General features: G+C 38.7%; 1 protein-coding gene across 1 annotated transcript in view; it reads right to left on the bottom strand.

Annotated features, from left to right (window-relative positions):
- SLC35F1 (solute carrier family 35 member F1) overlaps nt 1-13,716 on the bottom strand; it is a gene marked incomplete at both ends in the record, with an annotated part of 422,151 nt that overhangs the window by 83,340 nt on the left and 325,095 nt on the right. The window contains one exon of the mRNA XM_080699714.1: nt 3,290-3,417. Coding sequence (XP_080555840.1) covers nt 3,290-3,417 — 128 coding nt within the window. The remainder of the gene's footprint in view (nt 1-3,289; nt 3,418-13,716) is intronic.

The following is a 13,716-nucleotide window of genomic DNA, read 5'->3' as shown; positions in this document are numbered from 1 at the left end:
TTTTTCATCTTTAAAGATAGTAGAATTTTAATGGGCAGGCATGGAGGCAAGAAGTATATTTCAAGTAATAGAAACATCTTGATCAAAAGTATTAGGAATAAAATTGTGTTTGTGTGTGTGTATGTGTGTGTGTATGTGTGTGTGTGTGTGTGTGTGTGTGTGTGTGTATAAAATATAAGGTGCCTGTAGAATACTTGAAGTGTGAGATTGCCTATTCTTACACCTTGTTTCTTTTTGTTTTTGTGGTCCTGGAGATGGAACTTAAGGCCATTCTACCTCCGAGCTACACCCCAGCCTTCATTGCAAGGGGCCTCATTTAGTAGCTGAGGCTGTCCTTGAACCACAATTCTCTGGTCTCAGCCTCCCAAATGCTGGGATTACAAATGTGTGCCACCACATTTGGGTCTTATACCTTGTTTCCAATTGAAGAAGATTAAGACAAAGGAAAGGAGAGGTAGGGAGAGAAGGCAAAAGATTGCTTTTCTAGTGGTAATTTCAGATCACTAATTGTACTGAATAACTGATATATATGCCAAACTTTTGTTTCTATTTTTTCAATTTACCCATTTCACAAAATGAATTTCATTTATACACAAAATGTGAATTGTTACTATAATTATGACATATTTAAAGGGGTTTTCCATTTTGAAGCTTTATTGTATGAAGATGTGAATATGGGGAATCTGTAAACATCACTGATATAGAAGAAATAAGTGTTTAATTTTTTCTCCCTTTGGAATTTGCAACTATGTATGTCTTCTTGGAATTCAGTGAGCTCTTAAAAAAGCAAAGCAAATATAAATAGGGCAGTTCTACAGTGATGGGTTAATCACATTTATATTTGATGGATTTATAAATTATTCTAAAGAAGCTTGCTTTCAAGATCTTTAAAATCTTACCAAGAGTACTGATGATATATAAATGAAAGAGGATATAAGCATGTCCAATTTTTTAACTAAAATATTATATATTGTACATAGGTATTTGAGGAGTTTCTTTCTCATAGATAAAAAATTAGAAAAGAAAATGTAGAAGAAAGCCAACTTAAAAGATGAATAAGATCATTACAAATGGAGAAAAAAGGTTTCCAAAAAGAGACAGAAAGGATTTAATAAGAAAGAAAATAAAAAAGGAAGGAAGAAGAACAAAAAATAGGGCAGCACCAAAGCCAGCATATAGCACTTCTGGATCCTCACCATGCATCTGGATACTGCCTTGTACCTTCCAACATTCATCCAAGGATCATAGAATTTGAAATTGAAGGGACAGGCTCAGGTCTTTTATTTACTAGTCTGCTTCTTGCTTAAACATGCACCTTCACTAAGAACTGGCTCCACAAATGCTCTCAGAATACAAATTGTATATGAAAATGTAATTTTTTTGGAAAAATATTTCCATTGACTATTTTTATTTAAAGCCAGCTATTATAGTTTGAATGTTTGCACTCTCTGAAACTCGTGTTGATATTTATTTATTGTTGTGGATTGAACCCAGGGATGCTCTTCCTCTGAGCTACAGCCCCAGTTCTTTTTATATTTTGTTTTGAAACAGGGTCTGACTAGGCTACCATGTGCTGGCCTTGAACCTATGACATTCCTGACTCAGTCTTCCAAGTACTGGGATGACAGGTGTGCACCCACTGCACCTGGTTTCATATTGATATTTAATTGCCACTACAAGAATATTAAGAGGTATGACTCTTAAGATTAGACTATCAAAGCCCCAATCTCGTGAGTAGGATGGGTTTGCCCTTTCCTACTCTCTCTCTCTCTTCTACCTTTTACCAAGGGAAGATGCAGCAAGAAGGTCTTCATCAGGTGCTGGCCCCTTGATGTTGGATTTCTCAGCCTCTAGAACAGCGAGCCAATTTCTGTTCACTATAAATTATACAGTCTCAAGTATTCTGTTATAGCAGCAAAAATGGACTAAATCATCATCTGTGAAGTTATTTGGAAATCAGACAGTAGGAAGGTTAAATCTGATTTAGATCACTTCCTGCCCAATCTATATGATCTAAATGCATTCAGGTGCTTTGTTTGCTTGTGTGTGTATCCATTTTTGTGTTGTTTTTCCTAGGAAAATTGTCAGGAACAACAAAATAAAAATGAAATTCTGTTGAACTATCAAATCTAAATCGCATAGAATATGTAAATACTGTTCTGTTTTTTCCTAAAACATTGGAATTGCTATGAAATTCATAATATTGATGCATAAAGAAAAACGAGGATAAAACAAATATAGTTAAGCTCATAATTTGCAATGTAATGAGGAATATAAATGTCTGGCAATTGGGGAAAACTAGATTAAATTTGCATTTGTCTGTGTATGTGGTGTGTGTGTGTGTGTGTGTGTGTGTGTGTGTGAGAGAGAGAGAGAGAGAGAGAGAGAGAGAGAGAGAGAGAGAGAGAGAGAAGAGAAGAGAGAGGGAGGGAGGGAGAGAGAGAGAGAGAGAGAGGGAGAGAGAGAGAGAGAGAGAGAGAGAGAGAGAAGAGAGAGAGAGGGAGGGAGGGAGGGAGAGAGAGAGAGAGAGAGAGAGAGAGAGAGAGAGAGAGAGAGAGAGAGAGAGAGAGAGAGAGAGAGAGAAGAGAAAAAACAGAAACACAGTAGCATTTTCATGTCTAACACTTTTTTTGGGGGGGAGGTACTGGGGATTGTACCCCAGAGCATTCTACCTCTAAACTCTACCCCCAGCCCTGTTTTAGTTTTTTTATTTTGAAACAAGGTCTCACTAAATTGCTGGATCTGGCTTCAACTTGCCATCCTCCTGTCTCAGCCTCCCAAGTATGAGGATTGTACCACCACACTCAGCTCATGTCTAATACATTGTAGGAATTTTATCCTCATATCTTTAGGAAAAATCCTGTTCTTTCAGATCACAAATTCTTCACATCAAAAAAGGCTTAAGAAAAGATTATTAAGCAGCTTGATTAATCAAAGTCTATTATTCTAAAAAGTTAAATTGTAATAAAAATAGATTTATTTTTATGCTTATTAATAACTCTCCTGCTGACACATGATTAGTTGGCGGCATTCAAAGCCACAAATTAGTTTCCTACATTGTCAATGTTTAATTAACATAATACATTCAGAACAAAGAGGAAAATGTCTGATTACAATTGAATTAAGAAAAATTAATGACATATAAATGAACCTTAAGTTAATTTTTAAGCAACTATACTCCCTCTTGTTGCAAAACTTATAGAGTTGCATTCAGATTCCAAAGAGATTAAACTGTAAGTAAACTATATTTGGTAACTGAGGAAGTTGAGAAAGAAAGGACCATAGGTACCTGGATACTGGTCAGGGTCGTGTACTGGTAGGCTTTGACCACCAGGTAATTGGCTTCCAAGTCTATCAGTCCCAGGATCATATATTTCCACCATCTTCGACGTAAAATCGCCAAGAGATTTTCTTCTCCTGTGTTACAAAATTAAGAAAAAAAAAAGTTGAGAAAAACTATACTAGGTTCTTGATTCATATTATATTGTATATAGTTAAAGTGATAAAATATTGTACTCTTAAATATTTCTTACCATGAATTTCCCAAATATTTAAATATATGAATTGATTTATCAAAGATTCACATTAGTTTTACTTAGCAAATTAGATTTGGGATCTTCAAATCAGTTTTTATGCCAGAATAAGGCTGGGTGGGCTATTAGTTCACCATGCAAGTCATTTTCTAGTGAATATATGAAGGAAAAATAATTATATTATGTGAAAAATCAAAGGAAGAGTGTAACAGAAAGGCTGCATAAACATGCAAATTCCAAAGCATCTTAGATTTCAAGATTTTAGTAAAATAATCTCAAATGAAATGGATGCAGACCGACGAGAAAAGGTGTGTGAGGTGACGGGTCTGTGCGAGACTCCACGCTGCCACTCTGAGGGTGTGCCCCAGCGGTGAACTTTGCATGTGCACTGAGAGTGTGAGGGAGACAGAGACACGGGGTAGCTAAGCGCCTTGAAATCACTGAATGAAGGAGCTGAAAGGAGTGTGTCAGAGCAAGCTCTAGAGTGAGTCGCTCTCCTCTTGGCTTTGCACCTTCACCCAGATTGGTGGATGTGATTCCCAAGGTCATTTCTTCACAGCCACCTCCCTCGGCCATAGTTCATGCACAGCCTTCTGCTTGTCCTTCTTACTTTCCTATACATTGGATCAATTAACACAGATGGCAGGCTTTATCTTGTAAATCAGTCACTCTCAACATGAATGCATATTGGTACAGTCTGGGAAGCTTTTAAAAAAGCCCAGTGTCCCTGGGCATGCCTCTTATGCCAGTACTTGGGAGGTTGGGATAGGAGAATTGCAGGTTTGAGGCCACTAGGTGGGAACTTAGAAAGACCTTGGTGGCACACTCTTGTAATCCCAGCATTTGGGAGTCTGAGACCGGAGGATTGTTCTTTGCAGACAGCCTCAGCTACTTAATGAGGCCCTCCGCAACTTAGTTGCAAAACTTATATAGTTTAATTCTTATTTCAAAATAAAGAATAAAAAATAGGGCAGAGGGTGTAGCTCGGAGGTCCAATGCCCCTGGGTTTCATCCCTAGACCTACACACAAAAGTAAAATAAAATAAAAGAGAAAGGTTGAAGGTGTAACTCAGTTGCAGAATGCCCCTGGGTTCAATCCCTAGTACCAAAACCAACCAACCAACCAACCAACCCCCATATTCCAATGCCTCAGAAATTCAATTAGAAATTCTAACAGGGCTTGGGGAGGTGCTTGGCACTGGGCTGATGATCAAATCTAAGATTTACAACTGATGTCCAAGGGCCATTCTTTTTTTTTTTTTTTTTTTCAGTACTGGGGATGGAACCCAGGGGCTTTCTACCTCCGAGATATATATATATATATATATATATATTTTTTTTTTTTTTTTTTTTTTTTTTTGGCAGGTCTGGGGATGGAACCCAGGGGTATTTGAGCCTCAGAGCTATATCCTCTGCCCTACTTTTTATTCTTTATTTTGAAACAGGGTCTCACTAAGTTGCAGAGGGCCTGAGTAGCTGAGGCTGTCTATTAACTGTGACCCTCTGGTCTCAGCCTCCCAAATGCTGGGATTACAAGTGTGAGCCACCACGCCTGGCCAGTCTTTATATTTTTTGAAACAGGGTCTCACTGAGTTGCAAAGGGCCTCACTAAGTAGCTGAGGCTGTCCCACAAACTGCGATCCTCTGGTCTCTGCCTTTGGAATGCTGAGATTACAAATGTGCACCACCATGCTGGGTGCCAAGGGCCATTCTTAGGGCGACTTGGGCTAGAAATTCCAAAGACATACATCCACAGAGTAGTGACGACTCTTGAAACTGAAGAAATGACCTGAACATTTGGCCCAATATATGCTCCCTCTTCTTTCTGAGTCTTTCCACGTGTTATTTCCTATGTGTAAACTATTGGTCCTCCAGTCTCCCAGTAAGGATCAGCATGTACACTTCTACCAGGAAGCTTCCTGGATACTTTTATCACCTCTGCTGGGTTGGGATTCCCCACTATAGGCTCCAAGAACACCTGTGAGAATTAACCCTTCTGTCTTAAAATTGCCTATTTTCCTGTCTCTATTACTCATCAAGTTATTAGCAATTTGAAGACAGTGGCATTTTCTTGGTCACCACTTCATTTCTAGGATCCAACAGTGCATGAAGAACAGGCAATAAATAATGTAGAATGTGAATAAATTTCCTGTTTAATATCCTCAGCAATATTAAATAACATTAAAATAATTAAATTAAGACATGAAAATCCATGTTCTAGCCAATGAAACTGTTTTCTAGTTAGAATGTAAAAAACATCTGACAAAATTAATTGGTGAATCTTTTACACACAATACGTAGTACCTAAAATGGCCAATGGTGTATTTAACCTCAGAGTTGTCATTCTAAAGTCACAGGTCACTTTCTCAGTTAATTTATACAACAGAGAGAATTGTCAAATTTCAAGCACACCAGCTGCATCATAGGTACACCACACTGGAAAAAAATATGGTGCTCTTTGTGCTAACATTCACGAATATATCTGAAGCGCAATTCATTACAGGGATTCAGAGGAATGATTAGTTGCCTTGCTGATCTCCTGAAAAAGTCTGCAACATAAAACACCCTAAATAAATGTTTCCAGATAATTTCACTTAAAGTGTCTTGAAATAGACAATGCACTTGCTTAGCAGAATTAGCCAGGAAGGCATGAGAATGTTTGTTAAACTATTATACTTTATTTTGTGTGTGTGTGTGTGTGTGTGTGTGTGTGTGTGTGTGTGTGTGTGTCACTGGGGATTGAACCCAGGGGTACTCCACCACTAAGCTACACACCCAGTTGTTTTAGTTTTAATTTTGGAACAAGGTTTAATGAAGTTGCTGAGTCTGTCCTCAAACTTGTGATCATCCTGCATCAACTTTCCAAGTAGCTGTTTTTATTTTTGTTTGTTTGTTTGTTTGTTTGTTTTGACTAAGTAAAAATTCCAAATCCTTCAAAGGACTGCTTGGAAGCCCAGCACAGTGGTGCATGCCTGGAAGCCCAGCTCCTTGAGAAGCTGAGGCAGTAGGATCACAAGTTGGAGACCAGCGTTGGCAATTCAGGATAGATCTGTCTCAGAATAAAAAATAAAAAAAAAAGGGGGATGTAGCTCAGTGGTAGAGCACCTGATTTCAACCCCCAGTACCCTGCCTGCCCCTAAATACAAAAGGGACTGCTTGGGATTTATATACCTGACTTCCATTAACACTGATGTAACACAGGCCATTGAAGCTTCTTCTAGAATAATGAGAATACATTCCCTTGGGTCCCTTTGCCAAAGACCTCTCTAAACATCATGAAATAAGGCCATCCATAGGAAACGCCAGTCTAATAGGTGACACATTCAAGTTTTGATGCTCCACCTTTTTAAAATTACCTTGGAAAAATAATAAAATCCATGAGTAGAAACTTTAGAATTCTTGTTTGGCATTTATATGTAATGTAGTGATTATGTTTTAATATCAGTATGGTTAAAAATAAATGAAAATATTAGAAAATGAAGTAATAATCTACTCTCCACCTTGATTTAATAAGATTCTGTAGTGCCTGTTTCAGATTACACATAAAATTGACACCCTCTTCGGGCCTGACAACCTTCTTTCTTCCTCAAATCACCATCTAGATATTGTAGTGTTTTCTATATGCTCCTGTTTTTGTTACAAATTTTCCATATATCTAGGTGTCCAAAATAATATATAACTTTCTTTGGTGTGCTTTTAAATTTTAACTAAAATTTAATGTATATATTATTTTATATTTTTCAAAGTTTCTTTGTACCTGGTCCCTATTGTTTCATGTAGAGCTGAATTATTCATTTTAAATGATGCATATTATTATTTTATGATTATACCATGATTTATTTATTCTTCCATTGAGAGACATCTAAATTGTTTATAATTTTTCACTATTACAAATAATGCAACAAAGAACATGCATATCTTTGTACAAGTATATCTTGTTTGTGTATATTAAGAACGATAGAATATGTAAATAACCACAAATGTATAAGACAAATGAAGAAAGTTATTCTAGTTTAAAGTCACATAGTATTACAGCAAAGATAATAACCAGCAATTGAGAACAGAAGAAAATTATTGACAATCTTGTTCATTTGATTCATATCTAACTTTACTAAACATCAGTAAATGATCAAATATTTTTAAATTTTTTTACTAGACACTTAGATGCATACACCTCTATGTGTTGGGTAGTACCTACATGTTTATGAATATGACCTTACTAAGCCTAGATAGTATATATCACTGTTTATCCTATTTACAGATGATGAACGAGAGCGAGGCTGGAGTAATTAAGGAACTTGCACAAGGTCACAGATGAGCCAGGATCTGAGTTTATGACCAGATCTGGCACAGACTTCACCACTACTGCACTTTTTTTTCTCTCAATGATTTGTAATTGTGGCATTGTCCTCACGAGTCCTGCATTTCTCATTAAAGGATCTCCCCTGACCTCTGTGCTTAAACTCACTCGCAAAGTATCCTGCTGCCAACTTCAGGGGAGGCCCGTTATATCGAGGAGTTGGGTATTGGGTAGGAGTGAGGGAACCAGACTCCTAGGAGGGAAGGGTTAAGAAAAACAAAATCCAGACCCCCATACCCCAGAGGAAGGTGTTTTCTCATTGTTCAATGGACTTGAACAGGAACAATTAAATGTGGAGGACTACAGCCAAGATGTCAGGAACCAAAGATGCGCATCAGCGTGAAACTAATGGGTTGTTGCTACATACAGAACAGGGACACATGTGCAGAACAGTCTCGGGACTTTGGGGAATTAATAGCCATAGATGAAAAATTAACTAAGTCAAGAAAAACAAGATGAGAAATGGGGATTTTCTTCACTGGTTAATGTCTATACAAAGGGGCTTCTAACATGTATAAGCCCTGTGCTTAGCACCCAACCTGGCTACTCTCTCGGGAGCCCTCTCCTGCATGGGAGCTTTAACCCTGCTGCTCTTGGGCAGATCAAGTGGACTTTGGGGAAAGGCATTGTGCAATTGATGGTGCGTGGCCTAGACTACACTCAGGCAGTGCCAGAAGTACCTGCTGGATTCTGGACTCTGCCAAGGCCTCCAGGAGTGATAGACCTCTCTGCTTTCTTTTTCCTTTAAAATAAACTTCCTACTTTCACCTCCCTGATGTCTGCAGATTTCTTTCTTTAATTCCATAAGGACCTGGCAAGAAATTCAGTATCATGTTTTGGTGGCCCATAAGGGGTTGATCCTGCGACCTTGGTATTATGAATGTCACACCTGGAGATTCTCATGCCCACCTATGCCATTGTGCACCTTCCACCCTTGAACTGAGGAAGGGATTGGGCTGTGTCCCATGGCCAGCAGTTTAATGTCAATGATAGATATTATGTATCTCTGCATAATCCAAGGAGTGACAGAATTTCTTTTGTGAAATGTGAAATATAGCTTTAAATCAATTTTATGGCTTCAAAGTCTAGTTACAAGAGTTACTATTTTATGCCATACTACTTGCAGAGCCTCTGGCATAAGAAAAATGGTCACATAACCAGTATGGCTAAGGTGGCGATGGTCAATACGCTCTGAGTGAATGAAGAGCAAGTTTTTGTACAAGGGCTGAAATATGATTCACATCTGTAACAGTGACTGGAAAAGAACCTTGATCAGAAGTATTCTTGCTCATAACTCCTATTCCCTACCCTACCCCAACACAGTAGCCCAGGTAGAGAAGAAAAGTACAGCAAGACAGGGCCCAGGTGTGTTCAGCTAAAGAAACAAGAGGCTGTATTATTCTGGGGACCACATTTTTCTGAAGAGCTCTTCTGGTGAATGTGAATCTTCATGGTGGTCTACACAAGAACAGAGCTCAGTGCACATCCAGCAGATGCCACAGAGGACAGAGAGGAATCTCTGTAGGAGGGCAAGACACTGATTCCAACAGACACCTCCTTGGCTCACAATTTGAAGCCAAAATGTCATCTCCTTGCCGGATATGGTGGTGCACACTTGTAATCCCAGCATTCAGAAAGCTGAGACTGGAGGATCGCTGTTTGCAGAGAGCCTCAGCTACTCAGTGAGGCTCTTTGCAACTCAGTAAGACCCTGTTTCAAAATAAAGAATAAAAAGTAGGGCTGGGGGTGTAGCTTGGAGGTAGAATGCCCCTGAGTTCCATCCCTAGTATCACACACAAAAAAGTCATCTCCTTGCCCAGAACCATAAAGGAGAATGTTCAAGTATTAATTGGTAAATTTAAGAGGAATTACTTGTGATTGAGATTTTAATTGCTTTTAAAAGCTGAGATGTGGTCCTAGGATTTAGAGTTTAAAACAACTCTATTCAGAAAGGCGAACAAAATTAATTGATATTATAGAGAAATGAAAATGTAATTTGGTCATGGAAAGGACTGCAACCAATTGTGCTGTCTATTTTGAACCTGAGAGTAAGGACAAAATGCAAAAAATATAATGGAGATTGAAGTTTATTGTATGTTTTCATTTATTTTTCAATCTTTTATTATTACTTTATTTGTTTGTTTATGTATTTGGTGTTGGGGATTGAATCCAGGTATATTCTACCTCTGAACTTCAGCCCTAGACCTACCTATTTTATGTTTTATTTTGAAACAGGATCTCATTAAGTTTCTGAAAGCCTTGCTAAACAGTTGGTCTCAAACCTGCAATCCTCAAGTCTCAGCCTTTCCAGTCCTGGGATTACAGGCATGCACCAACACACTCAGCTTATTTTTTATTTTTTTAAATATGTATTTATTGGTATATTGTAATCATACAACATAGTGAAGTTTAGTGTGATAGGGACATACATGCACGCAGCACTTGGTGAGCTTTGTTTATTGTTAGATCAAAAAATCAGGAAAAGCATAAAAGGCAACCCACTGATGTGTGGGTTTACAAGTCAACACACTTGAACTTGACCATGGACTGCCTCCTGCTGAGTGGTACTGAGTAATTAAGTAATGACACTGAACTTCCATTCCTCTAATGTAAGATGGGCATCATGACAACTGTTTGTTTTGATGCTGTTAGTAAGTTGCAAATTAAAGGTGATATGAGTAATTAAAGCATCTAACTTCAGGCCTGTGCATAGACATCGTTGGACTGGTGGCATCCTGAATCTCTGAATCCTCAGGACTGGTCATTAATTTTATATGGTAACTTCACTGGGTCATGGTTGCTCAGATGCAGCATTATTTCTAGATGTGTCTGTGAGAGTATTTCCAGATTTGACTAATATTTGAATCAGTGGACTCAGAACAGTGGATGGCCTCCCCAATGCGGATAGACATCATCCACACCACTGAGGGTCTGAGTAGAACAAGAGGCAGAGGAAGGAAGGATTCATCCTTTGCCTGCTTGTGTAGGCTGTGACATCACTCATCATCTCTTGCACTTGGGCTTGGATTTATGCCAGCAGCTACTATGGTTCTCAGGCCTCTGGACTCCAGCTAGGAACACATTCTACCTTACAGAGAGGCCAGGCAGACCCGGGACTTTATGACCTCCATGATCACATGTGTGAATCTTTCTAAGTCTACCTGCCTACCTCTTTAGTCTATGGAGTGTTTCTTTTTTGTTTGCTTGTTTTTTGTGGGGTTGTGTGTGTGTGTGTGTGTGTGTGTGTGTGTGTGTGTTACTAGGAATTGAACCCAGGGACATTCTACCTCTGAGCTATACCCCCAACTCTATTTTTTATTCTTTATTTTGAAAGAGAATCTCACTGAGTTGCAAAGGGCCTCACTAAGTAACTGAGGCTATCTGTGAACCTCGATCCTCCTATCTCAGCCTCCCAAGCGTGCACCACCATGCCTGGCTATGGAGTGTTTCTCTACATAACCTTGACTAAAGAAGTCCTGGGCCAACTTCTCCCCACAGGCTAGCCCACCATGTATAAAAGATACTACATGAAAGAAGCTCAGGAAATGAACTACACACAGTAAGGCTGTAGCCACACAATCCCCTCTGTCTTTTACCCTGGCAAGTTGTGCCAGATCACATTAGAGCCAGCATGTGACATTTGTCCAGACCAGAGCCAGGCTGAGGGCCTCGTCCTTGAAATCTGCCCTGTGCCAAGCCTTGCCTTAAGTTCCTGGGTCATATTACTTTATATTACAAGAGAAGGTTTTGGGAATGAGCCTCTTCTCCATGAGATCCAGACAGAATGGGCCTTGTTCCCTAGGACCATGGTCCTACAAGATATGTCTAGGGTAAGGTCATCTGCAGAGATGTGTCCAAGGTTCCTCTTACCACTTACACTATACATGATGGGCAAGATATAAAAGAGGAAAACTCCCAGAAGGGCTGAAAGACAGCCAGAAGAAGAGACTTGGCCTCGGTTCCCATTTTGCTCCCCTCTCATCCTTGTCATTAAAGTTCCTACCCATCCTTCAAAACCCAGTATATCCAAGCATGATGATGCATGCTAGTAATCCCAGTACTTTGGAATATGAGACAGGAAGATCACAGGTTCAAGGTTAGCCTTGGCAATTTAGGAAGGCTATCAGCAACTTACCAAGATTCTGTTTCAAGCAAACAAATAAACAAACAAAAGACTAGAGGTGTAGCTTGGAGGTAGAATGCCCGTGGGTTTCATCTCCAGTACCCTACACACACACACACACACACACACACACACACACACACACACACACTCGCTAAATGTTACCTGCATTTAGAGCCTTCCAAAATCTTCTGCCATGTCTTCCCAGTGTTTCTTAGCATTAATTTTTGTTTGTTTTGTTTTTGGAATATCCTATATTGCCTGGTATAGAGGTTGAGACAAATCACTCAGAGTAAGAATGTAAGTAAGGTAAGCTAGTCTTTAAAACCTGCTCAACCATGTGGCTATTTTCAAGAAACATCTAATAGAATTTAGAAAAAAATATCTAAAAGGAATTGTAATAAATCATAACCATATAAGGTTCTAGTACCTTTTGATTTAAACTGAATATGAGAAAACACACAGACACACACACACACACATAGATATGGCTGCATACAGTATAAATTTCTTAACAGTAAGTTTATTTCTCTCAAAGGTATGTTTTGGGCATTGCTAAAATAAAATATATATTCTGGCTCTAATTATGAACTCAATCCATCGCTACTTCTGTGGCTAATATTTCATTATATGTAACAATTTTCAATATGAATTAAATCAAGCTGAGAAATCTTTTTTCCTGAAATTTTTCAGGTGTCATCTTTTATGAAGCTAAAATATATTAGTACATGTAGCATATTAATACTTGATACTCTTTAAAAATATCTAAATTTTTGTGTTCCTGATGTGTCTTAAGAGAGAAAACACAATTACTAACATTTTCTCTTCTTTATATTAATGTTAAAGGTTAATAGTAAGTTTGTCCAGATATTGTTATAGACCCAGTCAAAACAGACAAATGACATTTTACGATGTCAAAAATTCCATGTATAAAACTGCATGCAACTGTTAAGAACTGTTTCCCAATTTCTATGTGTTATGAATTGTTCTACTTCTTAAAGATAGTACACGGGATCTAAAAACTCTTTTAAGCAAGCCCCACCTAGGATTTTAAAGCTGAGTATATAGTTTAGCACACCCATTTTATATTTCTAGAAAGAACACCCTAATAAAGAATAAACCTGCTTGAATAGCCAAACACTGTCAATATCAATAACTGAAAGGAACCACCAAATCATAAAAACTATGTTGTTATATGATAAAACATAAACCAGCACTCTGTCCCTTATTTCTAGTTTTAACAGACATATTTCTTCATCAGTGTCATTTAACTCCTAAAATTGAACCCATTAAAACTGAGCATATATTCAGATCCTGACCACTGTCCATTTTGTATCTCTTGTTGAGCATCTCCTCTGCAGGGTCATTTTAACTCTGCAGTTAACCCTATGTGCAGTGAAAAGTTGCCCCAAGCTTCCCTTCCTTTTGACTTGGATGTGACTGCCAGGCTGGCTCTTTCCCTTCAGATGGGCAGGTTGCATCACTCCAGAAGGCAGCCCTCTGGACATACAATAAGAATGGCACCTATGGAGGAGTCGTGGCTCATGGCACCTAAGCCTTCCCTTAGGCAGTGCAATGTGGGCAAGTGTACCAGGGCCACTGGGCAGTGGGCCCGCACCCAAGCACTGGTGTGTGCTGTTGTGCTGGTCATACCAGAGGTATTTTTAAGAGGCAATTTTAAGTGGAAAGTTTGGGTTGTA

The sequence above is a fragment of the Muscardinus avellanarius genome, assembly GCF_963383645.1.
Source record: "Muscardinus avellanarius genome assembly, chromosome: 8".
Classification (NCBI taxonomy): Eukaryota; Metazoa; Chordata; class Mammalia; order Rodentia; family Gliridae; genus Muscardinus; species Muscardinus avellanarius.
This window is presented reverse-complemented; position numbering and strand designations above follow the sequence as displayed.